This window comes from Equus przewalskii, chromosome X (assembly GCF_037783145.1).
Source record: "Equus przewalskii isolate Varuska chromosome X, EquPr2, whole genome shotgun sequence".
Taxonomy (NCBI): domain Eukaryota; kingdom Metazoa; phylum Chordata; class Mammalia; order Perissodactyla; family Equidae; genus Equus; species Equus przewalskii.
This window is the reverse complement of record NC_091863.1, coordinates 123,089,755-123,107,778: the sequence shown is the minus strand read 5'-3', so window position 1 is coordinate 123,107,778 and position 18,024 is coordinate 123,089,755. Positions and strand designations below refer to the sequence as shown.

Sequence of the window (18,024 nt, the reverse complement as noted above, 5' to 3'; positions counted from 1 at the left end):
TGCACGCGCCCATGGGCCGAACTCACGGACATAAGGCCCAGTCCAATTCCACCTCTCCCAGGAAGCTCCAAAGGCGAGCTCTTTCTCTGGTGCTCACTCCACTGGGCTCATGGTGTCTTGTATCATATGGGGTCCTGTGGATCTTGGCACTGGGAGCTATGGCTCTGTCTTCCCCACCTCACCAACTCTGACATGACCCAGAGCCCAGTGGCCTTATGGGGGACAGGGGCCCAGGAAGAGGGACAGGTACGTGTTCTTCAGATTGGAGCAGTAGGAGCAATCCCCAGGGGTGGGAAGACATGGGCTGGCTGGGGCAAAGAGTACATGTGGGGCTGTCTCCAGAAGGGGAGGGGCCTGTGCAGATCTGCCAGACATGGGACAGATGGCTCTGTGGCTGCTTAGCCTGGTGAGGGCTATAGGGGTTCTTCCCACCCCGCTCCGCCATCTCTCAGCTCACCTGCCTCAAGGGCCACACCAGTAGCGTCTTTGGCGCTGGTCTCCAAATGCTGGGCTCAGCCTCCTGGGGAGAGACCTGCACAGCACCCCCTGGACCCAGGGCCAGGGGGCCCACCCACAGGAACCTTGGAACCCTCCACACACCAAAGCTTGTCCTTGGCTAGGTATGAGGGGGACAGAGTGCAAGAAAGGCAGGGGAGAGGCTGGACATGAAGGGAAATATGCCATAAATAGTGACAGGTGTCTGCAAGCAGAGTGGGTCAACACAAGCCCAACTGGGCCCAAAGCCAGAACACTTTAAGCATAAGCTAAGGTGGGGGTGACACAGAGCAGCTACAGTATACACCTACCTGCCGGCCAGGAGCATCAGTCTTATTCCCAAGCATCACAAAGGGGAACTGTTTTCGGTTGGGAGGGTCAGCCTGCAGCAGGAACTCTGCCCACCATGCAGCCATAGCCTGGAAGGAGGCAGCTACAATGACACCAGCACACAGCAGTGGGAGCCACCGAACAGCACCATGCCCAGGAACTGGAACCTCTCCATGCCGGCTGTGGCCCAGTGCTGCACTGATGAGGTGGAGAGGCCCAGTTACACTCCTGGGCTGCCATGGATCCTTCCAGAAGAAAGGATGACCGACCCAGAAGTCCAAGATCCTCCGAGCCACACTGGGAACCCAGGGGCCTCAGGCGTTCTGGCCCTTGGAACACTCCCTCCACATAACTGCTGCTGGCAGGGAAAGTGAGGGACAGTTCGGCCAGCCTTCCTTGGAGCACCTGATCAGGTCAGACAGTCACAGAGCCACACAAAGCAGATCTGAGCGCTGGAAGACAGGTCTGGAGAACTTGGTGGGGCCTGAAGGCAGAGAAGTCCTGGGATGCCCACGCTTATCTGCACAGTTACCCTCTGGCCTTCCAGCTGCATCACTTGAGTGAAGAAGTCAGCACTAACGGTTGCCTGCTACTGACTGCTGAAGCAGTGGGTGAGGAGCTGATTCATCAGAGGGGACTTGCCCACCCTGTGGGGTCACAGGTCAGAGGAGCCTCTGGGTTCAGGCATTTCCAGCTGTCCCCTCTCCTGCTGTACTGCACCCTCACGCCCTTGCTGGGGCCACCGCCCTCGGCCGCCCTGCCCTGATCAGGCAGGCCCTCGCCCACTAGGGCCCCTCTCTGGGCTCAGCTCAAGGGTGGGGAAAGGTGTCTGCGGCGGGGTGGAGGGGGCGGCCCCGCGTTCCCCGCCCCCTCCTGCCCCAGACCGTTCTGCCAGCCCACCCAGCGTCTCCCAGAAGGAGGATCTTGAGCCAAGGGCGCCTAGCAGCCGGCATCTCGAAGCCCTGCAGGACTCTACCGCCGCCGGAGGGTCGCGGATGGGCTGAGCGTGGGGGCGGAGCCAGAGCGCAGGGGCGGGGCCCGCGACCGCCAAGTCCCGCCCCTGCCGCGGGCCCCGCCTCCGAGCCCTGCGGAACCCCCGATAGGAGGGTGTGGGTGGGGCGCGGCTGGGTCAGCTGAGTGACAGTCACGGGACCGCGACCAGCTCCGTCTGGCTTCCTGGAGGAGAGGGAGGGATGAGCGGGGGTCTCCGAGTGTGGCAGGCCAGTGGTGGGGCCCGTGGGAGGGAGGGTGCAGTCCTGGAGCGTCCCTGGGACGGTGGAGTCAGCACGGTCCCGTGCTGGAGGGCAGCCCCGAACAAGGGTGGGGGGAAGCCCAAGGGCTGGGTCCCAAGGCCGGGGGGCCTAGAGGGCCTAGGGGGCCTCAGGTAGCCCTGGGTCCCACTTAAGTCTGGAGTGATCTGGGGCACAGTGGAGCCCGTTGAGGAGGCTGGGCCCCGGGAAGATGGGGAGATCTGTGAGGGAGCTGCGCTTCTAATTGCCGAGTTCCCCCAGGACATGGAGAAGGAGCAGGAGACTCTGCAAGCCTGGAAGGAGCGAGTGGGGCAGGAGCTGGACCGAGTGGTGGCTTTCTGGATGGAGCACTCCCATGACCAGGAGCATGGGTGCGCCTCCCCCTCCCAGTGCCCTCAGATCTGCTGAGCCCAGAGGGGCGGCGAGCCGGTGGGCGGGTGCGAAGCCCCTTCCCCCTTTGTTAATGCTGCACGTCCTGCAGGGGCTTCTTCACGTGCCTCAGTCGCGAAGGGAGAGTGTATGACGATCTCAAGTATGTCTGGCTGCAGGGGAGGCAGGTAGGGGATGTGCCCAGGCCGGCAGCTCTCCCAGGGGTGGAAGCCGGAGTTGCCTTGCCCTGTCCTGCCTCGGTACACACACACACACACACACACACACACATACACATACACGACAAGGCCCATCATCTCAACACTCTTCCTCCCACAACAGGAGCACCTAGGACTCACTGCCCCTCATGCCAGCCCTGAGGCCCCCACTGCTCTCCGTTAAAGGCGTGTTCCCTCCACTCCCCCACAGGTGTGGATGTATTGTCGCCTGTACCGCAAGCTCGAGCGCTTCCGCCTCCCTGAGCTTCTGGATTCAGCTAAAGCAGGTGCCTCCTCTCTGCCCCCATCTCCCCAGAGGTCCCTCCAAGTTAGTGCACGTGTGCCTAGTTCCTAGCGGGTCTAGAAGCAGCAAAGGGCCTGCGGACACTCACAGGGAGGAAGGAAGGGGGAGGTGAGGGTTTCCTCACCTAAAGTCTAGCATGCCAACTTCCCAACCACCAGGTGGTGAATTCTTGCTGCGTCATGCCCGAGTGGCACCTCCTGGGAAGAAGTGTGCCTTTGTGTTGACACGGGACGGCCGCCCTGTCAAGGTGCAGAGGACCATCTTCAGCGAGTGTTTCTACACCATGGCCATGAACGAGCTGTGGCGGGTGACAGGGGAAGCGCGTTACCAGGTGCGTGTGAGGAAGGCTACCCTGTGAGTCTCTGGGCCCTAGCCTGTGCAGGGAATGGCCACCTGACACATTCCTGTTCCCTGTGCAAGCCCCTGCCCCCCCCCCCCCCCGGAGCCCTGTCTGCAGGCTGGGTCTGTCAATGTCAGGCCTTCCTCTGGGCCGCCACAGCCCGGCTGCTGGCAACACCCCCTTTGTTGTGCTGTATTGTCACCATGTGTCTATGGGTGACCCCCTAGAAGTCTCCTTTACCTCTGAACTCTCCTCCACACACTCCCACAGAGGCCCTCGGCACAGAGGGACCAATCTATGCCCTGCCCGGGCTGGGGGGTGGGCCTCTCTCTCCTCCCTGGGCCCCCTGTGCTTTCAGACCCGACCCCACTGCCTGGGAGCGGCCTGCACCCCCAGACTGGGAGCCCGCAAGGCAGGTGGGCCAGATCCACCCCAGCCCCCAGCACGCACCCTGGGGTGAGGTCCAGAGTGGGCCCAGGGGAAGGTGTCCTACGAGTGGGTGGGAGGACACAGTTCTCTCACCCCGGTGCCGAGTCCTGGGGACCCTGCAGGTCAGCACGTGAGGGACCAGACTGCATGGGAGGCAGCGTCAGCCTGGGCCTTCCCTCACCTCCTGTCCCAGAGCGAAGCGGTGGAGATGATGGACCAGATCGTGCACTGGGTGCGAGAGGACCCGTCAGGGCTTGGCCGGCCCCAGCTCCCGGGGACCCCGGCCTCGGAGTCCATGGCGGTGCCCATGATGCTGCTTAGCCTAGTGGAGCAGCTTGGGGAGGCGGACGAGGAGCTAGCAGGCAACTACATGGAGCTGGGCAACTGGTGTGCCCAGAGGATCCTTCAGCACGTCCAGGTGGGGGCAGGAGGCTGATGCCGGCTGCCAGAGGGGGCCTGGGAGCTGGGGGGCAGGGAAACCCCCATTCCCCACCCCCCGGGGCACCCCCTCTACTCGCACCCACCTTCAAGCTGGGCCCTGATGGCCTCCTTCAGACAGGGAGACACGGGAAGGCTGGGCCGGGGTGAGGTGCGGCCCAGGACCCTCGGGAAGGTGGAGGGCCCCAGGAGAGTCCACACACCCCACCACAGAGAGTCAGGTGGGGCTGAGGGCAGGAGAGAGGGTGCCAGAGCCCCTGGGCATGCCAGAGAGCAGGAAACCCGGCCAGACCCAAGTCCTTTCAGGCCTCAGGGGGCAGCCCAGCCCACCCAATCTCAGTCCCTGTTCAATGTTTCACCCTTCCCACCTCAGGGACTCAGGCCCGAGGCAAGTGTTAGAATCCGTCCAGGCCCTTGAAGTGACTCGGGCCCCCACCTCAAATGCCTCTCTCAGCCAGGCCTGCTGAGCCTGCAGATCATGGAGGGAGGGAGGGGGGGAAGGAGAGTCTTTCTGATTGGATGGGGGCGCTGAAGGCAGAATTACCTTCTCTTGCTCCTCCTCTGGCAGAGGGATGGGCAGGCTATACTGGAGAACGTGTCAGAGGGCGGCGAGGAACTTTCTGGTTGCCTGGGGAGACACCAGAACCCAGGTGAGAGGCAGGGTGGGCTGGAGGCCTGCACTCAGGGGAGGCGAGCGCTCAGCCTTGGGTTCTGGGCTTCGATGTGGTGAGCACCTGGGGGCTGCCTTCCTCCCTCCACCTTCCACACAGACAGAGAAGTAGGGACCAGCCTTTCAGGCTGGGGCGTCAGCAGCAGGAGAGCGAGACTGAGACAGACCGGGAGAGCCAGCTTTCTGTAGGGGTGTTCGGGAGGGAGGGAGGAGGGAAGGCACTGTGGTCAGTGCAGGGGCTTGGGCCCCCCTGCCTGGGGAAGGATCGGCTGCCTGTCTTACCCCGAGCCCTCACCAGGCCACGCGCTGGAAGCTGGCTGGTTCTTACTCCGTCACGCCACCCGGAAAGGTGACCCAGAACTTCGAGCCCATGTTATTGAGAAGTTCCTATTGTTGCCTTTCCGCTCTGGATGGGACCCTGACCACGGAGGCCTCTTCTACTTCCAGGATGCCGACGGCCTTTGCCCCACCCAGGTGGGAATGTGCCTAGGGCCACATGGTACTAGCCTGTTCAAGGCCTTCTGTCCTGGGAGGTGGGTGCTGTCCTTGGTTGGTTCATAGAAGGGAACCTGGGACTTGGAGTGGTGAACTTGCCCAGCGTGACCCCGGTGGTCAGCTCTTGACTTCTGTGCTGGTGGTTCTCACCCTCACATGCATAGGAAGGCCAGTGCAGCGACACGTGTCCCCCTGGTCTTTGAAAGGCTCTCTGGCCTTCTGAGGCATCAGCAGCTGGAGCAGCTTTCCTCTCTTTATGTCCATTCCCTCTGACCAAGGCCTTGGTCCTTCTGTGATCTATAGAGGGGGCTGGCCCTGCCACTAGCAGGAGCTGAGCGTCCAAGGGGCTTTAGATAGACTAACAAAACAGACAGCATTTCGATTCCAGGCCTAAATGGGAGCTGGTCCCACCCTTGCCTTTTGGAAGGGGCTACTCAGAGAGCCTCTGGGTCGGGCAGCTAGTCCACCTCTGAGGGGTCGTTCAGACTCCCAGGGATGACCATCCCATGATTAAGCTCCAAGTGCTCAGGCCAGATGGAGTCTGAGCCAGGATCTGAACCATGGGGTTGACTGACTTTCCTGCCGAGAGGGGCAGTGGAGGGTGGGGCTCAGGGGCCTCGGACACATGCCTCTGCTCTGCTTTCAGCTTGAGTGGGCCATGAAGCTCTGGTGGCCACACAGCGAAGCCATGATTGCCTTCCTCATGGGCTACAGTGACAGTGGGGACCCTGCCTTACTACAGCTCTTCTACCAGGTGGCTGAGTACACCTTCCGCCAGGTAAATGCTGCTTCCTGGACCAGAGCCCTCTCTGGGCTCAATGGGGGTATGGAGGAGACAGCAGGCAGCCCTTCCTCCCCAGGCAGGCCTGGGCTGTCTGGGAAGGCTGGGCAGGAATGAGGAGGCTCGCTCCACACCCCCTTCGACCCCCCTCACTGAGCGTGGTCCCTCCACTGGGCTGAGAGTTCCTGGAGGTCCAGGCCGGCCCTCTGTTCAGTCAATGAAGCGGCCCCTGGCCTTCCTGGAGCTCACATTTCAGTGGTGGGGTGGGGACAGATTATAAACAAGCAAGCCAGCAAACATAGAGATGGTGATGAGAGCTGTGGAAATAAAGCAAGGTCAGGGGACTGGGGTGGGGGGCGAGAGGAGGGAATAAAGGTGAATCAGAGGTGCTCTGCACAGAGGGGTCTCCTTGTCTGACTTAGGTGTTATGGGTCCTGGGACTTTGGGAGGGGAGGCTGTAGGGCCCGGGGCAACGGCAGGGAGACAGGAGGCTGTAGCTGTCATCTCAGCCAGCAAGGACAGGGCCTGGCCTGAGAAGCGAGCTGCAGTGGGCAGAGAGGGCTCAGAGTCTGGTTGAGTGGGAGAGGTCTGGGTGGCCACAATCGTTCAGGTGGCATAGAACATAGATGGTACTGTAAGCTTTTGAGGACAGAAGGAGAAGAGGAGAGGGAGTAGGAGAGCCCAGTAAAGGAGACAAGAAGAAGCCAGGGGCGCCCAGAGGCCAAAGTGCTATAAGCAGAGTGATGAGCTGTACCAGCTGCTACCAAGGGTGCTGAGCCTGGTGGTGAATGAAGGAAGATCCCTGATGTGTTTGTAAAGCCACCTCTCACTCCACTGGTAAACCCCAGTATGGGAGGGACTATATCAGGGGGCGTTATTCTGGGGTCTGTGGCCTTCGAAACCTAGGAGCAAATTCCATCGTTGTTTGCACTAACCTCAAACTGAAATCCAGTGTGTGCTTCCGTTGTGAACGGAGGCGGTGAGCCACGGTGGTATTAGCAGTGCTCAACTTTGTCACCGATCGAAATCCCAAATGTGTTCATATTATGTTGCAGTTAGAGAGGCATCTCCAAGTATCGCGCATGCTCATCACTGCTTCCCAATACAGGAGTCGTGAGGCCCTTGGCTCTCTTTTAATCTTGAATGCATTCATAAAGAACATGTCTTAGAAACCACTAGTTTTAACTGCATAAAGTGAAATTTAAGGAATACATTTTAAACAGAGAGAGATGGCATTGAACAATTACAAAAGTTATAATCAACAGGTAGATCATTATGCACTAACCAACATAACAGAATACAAAAAACAAAAATTCAGACATCCATGGAAAAACTGAACAGGAAAACAGTTAAATTCTTCATTATCTTCCCACGTCAGATCAAGCAGTTGAAAAATAAATAAGAACAAGGAACATGAACAATGTCCCTAGAAAGATAGAATGAATAGATACAGAACGAGTTATACCTCCTACGAAAAAAAATACACCAACTCATAGGCTCCAACTTAAGAAGACATTTTGATAGTGGACTTCAATGTCATTGATTTCATCTATGACCCTTGAGAGAAGGGGCTCCACCGAAGTCTCTACTGGGGGAGGAAAGAGAAGGGTGGAGGCCAGGCCTCTGAGGTCCATCCTGGGGCATCTGGAAGGAACTGACAAGCCTCTGGGACAGGCGCTCAATGGGATGCGGGCAGGAGAGAAGGAAGGAATGTGGAATGGGTCAGCAGAGCTGCTGGGCAGGCGCAGATTCCAGGTGGCTCTGAGGGGGGAGGAGATGTGTTTGGGACCTGCAGCGAACAAGGCAGGAGTCAGATCTTCGTGCTGCATGTCCACAATCTCACCTACTGGAAGACAGGCCTGGGAAGAAGGGAACAGGGGCTCCAAGGGAGTAACTTGTTACAAAGTTATGTGACAGGTCAGCGAGGACCTCCATTAGGATTCTCTTTGTTTCTTTCTTTAAATCAATTTTATTGAAGTACGATTTATATACACTAAAATGTATCCATCTTGTGTTCAGTTCACTGAGTTATGACAATGTATGCATCTGTGTAACCACCAGTGCAATCAAGATATAGAATGTTTCTGTCATCCCCAAGCAGGGTTCTTTTTATTCCATCTTGCAGTGTTTCATCTTACAGCCTGTGGCCCCTTCCCCCAGTGGGTTATCTAGCTGCAGACTTCTACCCCACTGCAGAAAGAGGAAAAAGGAAAGCCCCTTTGTCTCATCTTTGTCCAGGACACGTTATCACGGTTAAGAGCACTGAATCTGGAGCCCACGTTACCTGGGGTCAACCCAGGCTCTGACCCGGGGTAGGGGTACAGTAGGGACGGTGAGCACCCCTTCCCCAGGCCTTTGGCATCTGGGGGGCTGCCGTCTGGGCAGGCGCTGGCTGTCACTGTCTCATTGTTATTCTAGTTTCGCGATCCAGAGTTCGGGGAATGGTTTGGCTACCTGAACCGTGAGGGGAAGGTCGCCCTCACCATCAAGGGGGGTCCTTTCAAAGGTGAGTGGGGGTCAGGGCGGGGCCGCAGGGTCTCGGGGCACTCGGCTGCCCCCCGCCCTCCCAACCCAACATCACGCCTCTCCCCGCAGGCTGCTTCCACGTGCCACGGTGCCTAGCCATGTGCGAGGAGATGCTGGGAGCCCTGCTGAGCCGCCTTGCCTTGGCCCCGGCCCCCGGCGCCCGGTTTCCGCCCGCTGTCCCCGCCCGCCAAGGAGCGGAATAAAGCTGAGCCTACTCCACTGCCCGTGTGCGCGCGTCTGTGGGGTCGCGGGAGGCGCGGGGTGCCGCGCGGGCCGGAGGGCACCTGCTCCTCGGGACAGCGGCCTGCCGGCTCGCTGGACCCTCCCACCCCGCCGACAGACCCGCCCCGCGCTGGGGCTCGCCCGGCCATTGGTCCGCCCCACCCCGGCCCGCAGACAGGCCCCGCCCCGGCACTGGCCCGCCCCGCGCGTTGGCCGAGCGGCCTGGAGGGCGGGTCCGGCGGCGCGCACATCCGGCCGGTGGCCGGGCCCGGCGCGCACCGCCCCTTCCGCCGCCGCTCCCGCGAGCCCAGACCCAGCTCCAGCCCCAGTCCCGGCCCGGCCGCCCCGGCGTCGCTTCGGAGCGCGGCGGCAGCTGACTGCGCGTTCACGCCCCGCGGGGAGCAGCGAGCCCCGCCGCCGTTATGAACATCCGCAATGCGAGGGTGAGGGGCCGGTGGCTGTCCGCGCCGCGTGGGCGCGGGGCCCGGTGGCCGCGTGCGCATGCTCCCGAGGGGCCCGGCCGAACCCGGGCCGGGCGCGGGACCTCCCCGAAGAAGAGGCCGGGGGAGCCGGGGGCGCAGGGCTGGGGCTGCGGACCCATTCGGTGCGGGATGTCGGGGCTTAGGTGTATGGTGTCCGGGAGCCTCCCGGCGCTGCTGTTCATGGCTGGGGCAGGCGATTTTGGCGTAGCGGCTCTGGGCCCGGCCTGTGCAAGGCAGATAGTCACAGCGCCCGCCCAGCCGTGCGCGGCGGGGGGGGTGTCGGGGAGTAGACAGCTGGGGAGCAGGGTGCTAGCACAACTGAGGCCTCCTTAGCGCAGCCCCTGGCCTGAGCGCATTCCACTGCCCTCGTCCCCTCAGCCAGAGGACCTGATGAACATGCAGCACTGCAACCTCCTGTGCCTGCCCGAGAACTACCAGATGAAGTACTACTTCTACCACGGCCTGTCCTGGCCCCAGGTGGGCCGCTTTTGAATTTGGAGACGGGGGAAACCAGGCTGGGGGGAAACCAGGCTGAGGAAAAGCCAACCTGGATGGGCTTGGGAGAAGTGGGCAAGGGCAGAAAGAGCCCGGGGCGTGTTGGGTGAGTGAGGCCCGCGGTGTTTTCAGCTGGAGGTGGGACAAATGGAAAGGAGGTACCTGAAGCGGGGCAAGACTCCAACCTGTGTCTGTCCTCCTCTTCTGGACTAAGGACAGGGGGCACAGTGTGGTGTGGGGAAACCAAGACACCTGGCCTGGATGTCAGGAGCTGTCACTGAACTCGCCACTTGAGCCGCTTCTGTCATGCACACAGCCAGAGGCAGGCAGTCCGCCAAAGGCTCCTCCAGCTCAGACAGGAAGTTGTTTTCTGACTTCTTTCTCCTCCCTCTCACCAGCTCTCTTACATCGCTGAGGATGAGAATGGGAAGATTGTGGGGTACGTCCTGGCCAAAATGTGAGTCACCAAGGAGAGAGAGAGAAACCTAGTGTTGGAGCTGGGGGGACTTTGGGGCTGGGTGGGTAGGGTGGCGGGCAACGATACTACACGTGTCTGGAGAATACTGCCTGGATTGTTTTTTAAAAATTAATTAAGAGACTATATTTTAAGTTCAGTTTTAGGTTTACAGAAAAACTGAAAGTACAGAGGGTTCCCATATAACCCTCCCCTCTCCCCCCAGTTTCCTCTGTTATTAACATCTTGTGATACGTTTCTTACAATTGATGAACCAGTATTGCTACGTTATTATTAAAGTCCATAGATTACATTGTTTCACTCTTTGTGTTGTACCTTTTGTGGGTTTGGACAAATGCATAATGTCATGTATCTATGATTATAGTATCATACAGAGTAGTTTCACTGCCCTAAGAACTCTCGGTGCTCCACCTGTTCATCCCTCCCTCCCGCCTCCCCTCTGACAACCACTGACCTTTTTCCTGTCTCCATAGTTGTGCCTTTTCCAGAATGTCTTATGATTGGAATCATACACTATGTAGCCATTTCAGATTGGCTTCTTTTACTTGGTCATATGTGTTTAAGTTTCCTCTCTGTCTTTTCATAGCTCATCTTTTTATCACTGAGCAATATTCCACTGTATTCCATTGACACTGCGTATGTCTTTTGGCTGCTGCGTGGAGTTTGCAGTCCCAGCGCTCCCCGACCCCAGCGTTTGGGGCGACTTTGGGGCCAGCCAGAGGAGTCTGCACTCCTGCTGTGTGCACGTGCTGGAGGGTGGTTGCATCTGCACCAGGCTCCTTTCTAGCCTCTCTCCTTTCTTTTTGCTCTAGGGAAGAGGACCCAGATGACGTGCCTCATGGACATATCACCTCACTGGTTCGTAGGGCCCACCCGGGCTCTGGTGGGGGTAGAAGTATGGGTTAGTTGCGGCAGCCCTCAAGGTCCCACTGTTCTCCCACCAGGCTGTGAAGCGTTCCCACCGGCGCCTCGGCCTGGCTCAGAAACTGATGGACCAGGCCTCCCGAGCCATGATAGAGAACTTCAATGCCAAATATGTCTCCCTGCATGTCAGGAAGAGGTGAAAGCCGGGGCCCAGGGAAGGGGGAGTGTGTGGGGGAGATACTGTCTTGATGTGGGTCCTGGGGTGCCCTGGCTTTTGGAGAAGATCCGGGAAGTGGGATTATTGGGGAGGGGGGACCAAGAGGAGGGGCAGGACCTGGACATGCTGTCCCTGCCTGGCCAAGTCTGTGCAGCTCAGCAGTACCTTATTCCCCTGCAGTAACCGGGCCGCCCTGCACCTCTATTCCAACACCCTCAACTTTCAGTAAGTAGATCTAGATTTTTCTAATGGAGCGGGGTGGTCCCAGGTCTAGCTCATCCAGGCGGCTGAGATGGGCTGAGCTGCCTTCCAGGCAGGGGGGTGGGGGCGGCTAGAGGAAGGAGCCGGAGTCAGCTGAGATGGGGAACAGGCCGTGGATGCCGACACATTGCCCGGATGCCTCCTGCACTCTCAGTGGCACCAGCACCTGCCCACTGCAGTCTGCCCGCAGCGTGCTGTGGTACAGGAGGATGTGCGGCGTCTCTTGCTGGGTGGAGGAGTGCTTGCTGGATGCTGGCTGGGGCTGGGTGAAGGGCAGTGTGGTGAAGAGCACACAGGCTTTTCAGTGAAGGTGCAGGACTAGAGCTGAGGGCCCAGGACATGAGCAGATCCCAAGGAGCAGGACCTAGTGACCAGGCACCTAGAAACATCTAAGTGGGCCCGGAAGGAAGGAGAATGCGGTGCTACAGAAACCCAAGCACATCCAGGCAGAAAGGGCCATGGGCAAGAGCAGCGAAGGAATCTAGAGCCCTGGGCATGCTGGCGGATGAGGGCATGTCCGCTCAGGGATGTGGGAGTCTCTGTGTGCCCAACACTGGACAGAGAGAGCCTGGTAGCGAACTGATACACCCAGTACATGGTGCCAAAAGCCACTTGAAAGTGAGGCTGGGGTGGGTGGCCCCTGGAGGGCGCACTGAGATGGCACTCAGGTTGCTTGGGGGTGAGGTGGGTCTGTTGGGAGGGGCAGTGGCCTCAGGGCTGGGCATTTGAGGAGGGATGTTTGACTTGGATGCGGATGCCTCTGGTGGTCAACAGTTCCGGGGTCTTAGGGCTGACAGGGCCTTTCTAGGCCATTGAGTGCGGCTCCCCTCCCAGCGTCAGGGCACTCGAGTCTGCACACAGGCCTCCCGGTGCAGGCTCGGGCCTGGGGCCACGCCACCTGGCAACGACTGCCAGGGACAGGCCTCAGCACCCTTCCCCGCTTCCCAGGCATAGGAATCGGCTAGTAAGTGACAGGGAGCAGGGCAGGGAGGGAAGGGGATGGCTAAATGCAAGGCTTCAGCTCAGAAGAAACCACAGAAACATCCTCGGTAGCCAGGTTAGGGGTGCAGGATGGTGGCAGGCCCGGCGGGGGAGAAGCGCTGGGCACTACTTACTGCTTACTGCTGGAGAGAGCAGAGGGAAGGCCACGCTGGGAGTGGGGCTTGCTTTCTCCCAGAGGGTCCTTCGGGGAGAAATGATGCCCTGTCGTAGCAGCGGCTGAGGCCAGAAGGCCGAGGAGAACTTGCCCCCTGATTTGGGTTGTCCTCCTTCTCTCCACCCCCTGCTCCCAGGATCAGCGAAGTGGAGCCCAAATACTATGCAGATGGGGAAGATGCATATGCGATGAAGCGGGATCTCACCCAGATGGCCGACGAGGTGAGAGTCCCGTGAATTGGGGGCTGCAGTCCCCGCAGATGAGGATGAGCAAGGCCCTGCTGGAGGGGAGGTGCAGCTTGGGGCTCTCTTCACCTGTTTCCTCAGCTGTCAGGTGGGGAGCTGGGCTTTGGCGGGCCTTTAAAGGAGGCCATTGGCCCAAGATCCCATTCTCTGAGGAAGAAGTTGGTACAGCCCCGAGGCGTGATGTGAGAGGCAAGGGAGGGGGCCCCTGGGTGTGCTGAGAGCTGGGGCCCAACAACAACTGTGGGGGCCTGGGGACAGCCTTGGCCTGCCCCAAGGCTCAGCGGTAAGACAAAACTGGGCTGAGGAGAAAGTCAAGGTCCTGCCCAAGGCTCCCTGGGGGCCAGAGCTGTTCACAGGGCTTCTCAGCAGCCCGTGTGAGGGAGGCATGAGTACCCTCACTTTGCGGGGAGAGGAAATGGAGGCCCCGAGAGGGCAGAGCCAGGACTCAACTCGTCTCTCCTGATTCAGTGCTGTGCTTCCTGCCCTGCCCCCAGCAAGTGACAAGTGCAGGCTCCCTCCCCCCATCTTGGGCAGCCAGAGAGGGCCTACATGGTCTGGAGCCTGAGGCCCTGTCTCTTTCCTCCCACTTCTCCCTGGGCTTCTGGCGGCAGCTGAGGCGGCACCTGGAGCTGAAGGAGAAGGGCAGGCACATGGTGCTGGGCTCCATCGAGAACAAGGTGGAGAGCAAGGGCAACTCACTTCCAAGCTCGGGAGAGGCCTGTCGTGAGGAGAAGGGCCTGGCCGCTGAGGATAGCGGTGGTGACAGCAAGGACCTCAGCGAGGTCAGCGAGACCACGGAGAGCACTGATGTCAAGGACAGCTCAGAGGCCTCTGACTCGGCCTCCTAGAGCCTGCATGTGCTCCTCTCCCTGCCCTGGCCTGCTCATCCCATCCTCACCCTGTGAGGTTTCACAATAAACTTCACCCAGTGGCCTTGGGGAGTTTGTGTGTGCGAGTGTGCACATTCAGGGGGTGTGCCTCTCTCTGGTCCCTTTGTGTCCCCATGGATGGGGACCTCAAGCTCAAGTAGAAGGGATTCTCTTTATCAGGGCTTTGGAGGGGGGGAGGCTCCCAAGTCTGATGGCTTTCTGCATCTCTGGGCCCTGGGGAGCCAGCCCCACCGTGGAGGCTTGGAACCTCTGCCACTGCCTTGATGGGCTCCAGCTGTGTGAGTCCAACTGCTCACTGGACTTCCCTATCGATGTTCTATCTGGGTAATGGATAGCCACCCAGTTGCTCAAGCCCTAGCAACTGTTCTTGATTCCTCCCTCCCCTGCCATCCAAAAGGTCAGCGAGTCGTGTGTGTTCAACCACCATAATACCCCTTGAATCTACTCCCTAACCCTGAGCCTTCATTTGAAAATAATAGACTTTATTTTTAGTACAGTTTTACATTTACAGAACTGAGCAGTCAGTACAGAGTTCCCACGTACCCCCACTCCCCAGTCACTCACAGTTTCCGGTATTATAAACATATTGCATTGTGGTGCATTTGTTAGAATTGATGAGCCAATATTGACACATTATTGTTAACTCTAGCCCAGGGTCTATATTTCCCTTTGTGTTACATTTTATGGATTTTGACAAATTCTCATGTCATTCATTCCATGCAAAATATAAGCCCTCCATTTGTCATGGCTTCACTAACCCTAAAATTTGCTCCTGTGCCTTTCGTAGCTGCCCTTCCCTTGATGGCTGCAGCGCCATCAGTTGCTGCTCCTAGTCCCTGGGCGGGTTCGGCCTGGGCTGCCCACCTTCCAGTGGAGCTCAGCATTCCTGAGCTGTCACTGTATCTTAGGCCCCTGCTAATACAGACGGCACGCCTGCTCCCCTACTAGGCTGAATAATTCGCCACCGGGGCCTGGACCTCGGTTCTCTTTGGCTGGCGCCTGGCACGTGACCCACAGGCGGCCAGGGAAGCTAAGACCAGGGGCTGGTGGTGGGGGCCGAAAATACGCGCCCGCGCGTGCCCTCCTGCTCGCCGGCTCCGGCGAGGCTTTGTTCTGATTGGCTCAAGTCCCAGGCTCCGTGGTAGGGATCGGAGGCGGGGCCCTACCCCGCCCTCTGCGCCTGGCGTCAGTCCCTTCCGGTTCGCAGGCCGCGGCAGGCTTCGTTCCCAGGCTCTGATTGGTCCCAGGCTCTGATTGGTCCGGAGGGAGCTCCGCGCGGCGGGGTGGGTGGGCATGCGCGGTACCTCCGCCGCGCCCCAGCGCTGGTGGGAGGGAGCCGGCAGAGGCTCCCACGGCGCCTTGCGGCGCTCTCTCTCTGCCGCCGCCCGGCCCACAGGCAGCCGGCCCGCCCTCTGCCCTCCGTGCCCTGCGTCCCGGGCGGGCGGGCTAACGCTCGGCCGCCCCCAGGCGGTTGGGTTTCCTGGGCGGAGGTGGGAGCTGTGGCTGGCGGGCGGGGGCAGAGGGGAAGCCGCAGGCCCGACTGGCCTTTGGGGCCCAGCACTTCCCCCGCCTCTGCAGCACCCGCTTCTGGCAGGGGCCGCTTCTCTGCCATGAAGCCGAGCTGAGGTTGGAAGGCCGAGGGTGGGAAAGCGGGCCCCCCGACCTCTCACCCTGTGGCTGGGAGTGGGCTCCGGGGACATCTCCCCAGGGGATGACCCTATAAACAGAGGTGCATAACCTTGACCCCTGAAGCCCCCGTTGTTAAATGCCCAGCTTTTTTCTGGAAAGCTGACTTGTAGGAAAATAGAAGGGGCCTCACAGCATCTTCATGTGGGACCCTCACTGCCGTATTCACGTACTCATTTATTCTCGATTTCACGTGGACGGCTGTAACAGCCTCCCCATTGATCTCATCTCCCTCTGGTCTGTCCTCCATGCAGCAGACCTGAGCACGCCAGCCCTGCGGTCACCCCTCAGGACCAAGTGTACAGGCTACTGGTCAACAGGATTAGTAAGGTCTAGCAGATCTGGTCCTTGCCTTCTGTGGGATAACAGGCTTTTGGATTCTTTGACGGGGAACAGTGGAGCTGAGGCTAGCACAAGCAGCAGGGCCTTAAATGCCAAACAAGCGTCCTACAAGCTAGAGCTAATTACTGGAGATTTTATTTTATTTTATTTTATTTATATTTACATTTTTTAATTTTTTTTTCCTTTTTCTCCCCAAAGCCCCCGGGTACATAGTTGTATATTCTTTGTTGTGGGTCCTTCTAGTTGTGGCATGTGGGACGCTGCCTCAGCGTGGTCTGATGAGCGGTGCCACGTCCGGGCCCAGGATTCGAACCAAGGAAACACTGAGCCGCCTGCAGTGGAGCACGCAAACTTAACCACTCGGTCACGGGGCCAGCCCCTACTGGAAATTTTAGAGCAGTGACTGAATGGGGTATCAGGCGAGTATTTCTGGAGTCAGAAAAGGATGGAGCAGGGCATTTGAAAGGAGCTGAGGCCAGTTCAGCAGCAGTTTCCTGTGGGCTTCAGCCTAGGCCTAGCTCTGCTGGATGGGTAAGGGACTTTTCGGAACCAGTCAGGGCTCGGTTGGAAGATAGGGGGCAAGGTGTGTTGGGGTTAGCTGATGAGGGGCATGAGTTCCGGACAGGGGAGCAGCTTCGGGGGGCAGGTGCGCGTGTGTGTGCTGCGGGAAGGGGCAGGAGGCTCGTCCACCTTGCTGGAGGACATGAAGGGTGGTGTGCTGAGACCAGCTCCAGGAAGTCCAAGTCCTGGGCCTGCTGGGGTTTGGCCAGCTCCCCAGGCCTTCCATCCCCAGGCCCTGTGGACACATGGCATCTTGGAAAAGGGCCTTCATCTGGGGCGGGGAGGCAGGGAGCCAAGGAGGTATGTTTTCCCCTTCTGGGCAAGAGAATTGTTCATAGTTGAAAGGCAGGAAGTACCTGCACAGCCTCCCCTCCGTCTCAGAGCTACAGGCCGAGGTCACGTGTGCCCACATTTGCACAGAGCCTGACTTTGACATCCATGCACACACAGGCCTGGACCCATTGCACTAGTGCTTCCAGGCCTGCTCCCCCGGCACGAGTCTGGAGCCTAACTGCCTCACCCCTCTCCTGCTATCTGTACCCCAGAGATTCTTCTGTCACCTAGCTGAAGACTGTTGTCTAGACTGGCTTGTCACCTGCCACCTGCATCCTGCCTCCTCAGTTTACTGGAGAAAAGCTCTTGCCCTGTGGCTTCAAGCTGGTAGAGAGGAGTGGAGGGAATCTCCAGGACCCTTGGATAAAGGAGGTCCCAAGACTTGCACCCAGGCTTGCTAAGGCCTTGCTCTGAGGGGGCAGGAGAATGGCTGCCCCTGCTCCCCAGGCCGACGACGGGGCAGGTGCGAGCTGCAGGGGAAAGGAGGCAGAAGAGTCTCTTCCGGCAGCAGGAAGTGGTAACCACCTATGGGGAAATGAGGCTTGTTCCTCCCTTTGGGGTTGAGCAGAAAGGGAACCTTAGCTGAACCCTGCTCTCCCTGCCGCCCTCCCCCACCAAGGGAGCCTAGAGGGAACAACCGCTGAGCTTCTGTTCTCTGATGCCCACCTTCCTTCCTACCATCCTGGGAACTTCCCACCCAGTCTCCAAGCCCCTTGTGCTTATCACTCAGGGCTGTGACTTGGGAAGGGTGGGCCCCATCTGATGTCCTGGGAGTCTGGGAGAAGCAGGTGATCCAGAGGAGTCCAGGGTCTGAAGCGGCTATGGTGTCTCTGCCCACTGGCATTGAGAGCCAACAGCCATGCTGTGAAGGGTACGGTCTGGCAGTGGTGAGCAGATAGCCTTCCGGAGGTGGGGGCGGGTTACGGCAGCCAGAGGGTGCCCGCTTGCTGGGCACCGTGGAGCTCTCACACCGGCCCTGGCTGCGTGGCAGCCGAGCTTAGGGCACAAGACAGCCCAGGTGCGCTCCCAGCGCCGGGCGCGAAGGGGCGGCGGGCTGGCCTGCGGCCAGAGCGAAACCACCCCAGGAGCCCCTCAAGGGAAGTACCGAGCCTGGGCCGCCCAGCCCCGGGAGCCCGCTGGGGGCGGGGCG

At 59.5% G+C, this 18,024-nt stretch overlaps 2 protein-coding genes across 5 annotated transcripts; both read left to right on the top strand.

Annotated features, from left to right (window-relative positions):
* Nucleotides 1-1,899: 1,899 nt before the first annotated feature.
* On the top strand, nt 1,900-8,864 carry RENBP (renin binding protein). Of its 3 annotated transcripts, XM_070604893.1 has the most exons (11): nt 1,900-2,045; nt 2,337-2,446; nt 2,557-2,632; nt 2,874-2,949; nt 3,125-3,297; nt 3,929-4,153; nt 4,742-4,823; nt 5,142-5,317; nt 5,985-6,116; nt 8,538-8,625; nt 8,715-8,864. In XM_070604893.1, the coding sequence occupies exons 1-11, from the start codon at nt 2,019-2,021 to the stop codon at nt 8,846-8,848; spliced, it is 1,299 nt and encodes a 432-aa protein (XP_070460994.1). In that variant the 5' UTR covers nt 1,900-2,018; the 3' UTR covers nt 8,849-8,864. The 3 variants fall into 3 exon arrangements, with proteins under 3 accessions (XP_070460994.1, XP_070460996.1, XP_070460995.1); XM_070604895.1 differs by lacking the exon at nt 2,557-2,632 and having other exon boundaries at nt 1,946-2,045; XM_070604894.1 differs by lacking the exons at nt 2,337-2,446; nt 2,557-2,632 and having other exon boundaries at nt 1,957-2,045.
* Nucleotides 8,865-9,037: 173 nt separating this feature from the next.
* On the top strand, nt 9,038-14,003 carry NAA10 (N-alpha-acetyltransferase 10, NatA catalytic subunit). Of its 2 annotated transcripts, XM_070604896.1 has the most exons (8): nt 9,038-9,310; nt 9,728-9,826; nt 10,243-10,301; nt 11,132-11,177; nt 11,264-11,379; nt 11,581-11,625; nt 12,954-13,038; nt 13,674-14,003. In XM_070604896.1, the coding sequence occupies exons 1-8, from the start codon at nt 9,290-9,292 to the stop codon at nt 13,908-13,910; spliced, it is 708 nt and encodes a 235-aa protein (XP_070460997.1). In that variant the 5' UTR covers nt 9,038-9,289; the 3' UTR covers nt 13,911-14,003. The 2 variants fall into 2 exon arrangements, with proteins under 2 accessions (XP_070460997.1, XP_070460998.1); XM_070604897.1 differs by lacking the exon at nt 11,581-11,625 and having other exon boundaries at nt 9,067-9,310.
* The last annotated feature ends 4,021 nt before the right edge of the window (nt 14,004-18,024 follow it).

Bases quoted from the DNA above. Each gene is read 5' to 3' on its own strand.
- RENBP (XM_070604893.1), top strand. From the start codon at position 2,019: ATGAGCGGGGGTCTCCGAGTGTGGCAG. The intron at 2,447-2,556 runs GTGCGCCTCCCC...CACGTCCTGCAG, and splicing joins TCCCATGACCAGGAGCATGG to GGGCTTCTTCACGTGCCTCA. The intron at 4,154-4,741 runs GTGGGGGCAGGA...CTCCTCTGGCAG, and splicing joins GGATCCTTCAGCACGTCCAG to AGGGATGGGCAGGCTATACT.
- NAA10 (XM_070604896.1), top strand. From the start codon at position 9,290: ATGAACATCCGCAATGCGAGG. The intron at 9,827-10,242 runs GTGGGCCGCTTT...CCCTCTCACCAG, and splicing joins ACGGCCTGTCCTGGCCCCAG to CTCTCTTACATCGCTGAGGA. The intron at 11,178-11,263 runs GTTCGTAGGGCC...TTCTCCCACCAG, and splicing joins ATGGACATATCACCTCACTG to GCTGTGAAGCGTTCCCACCG.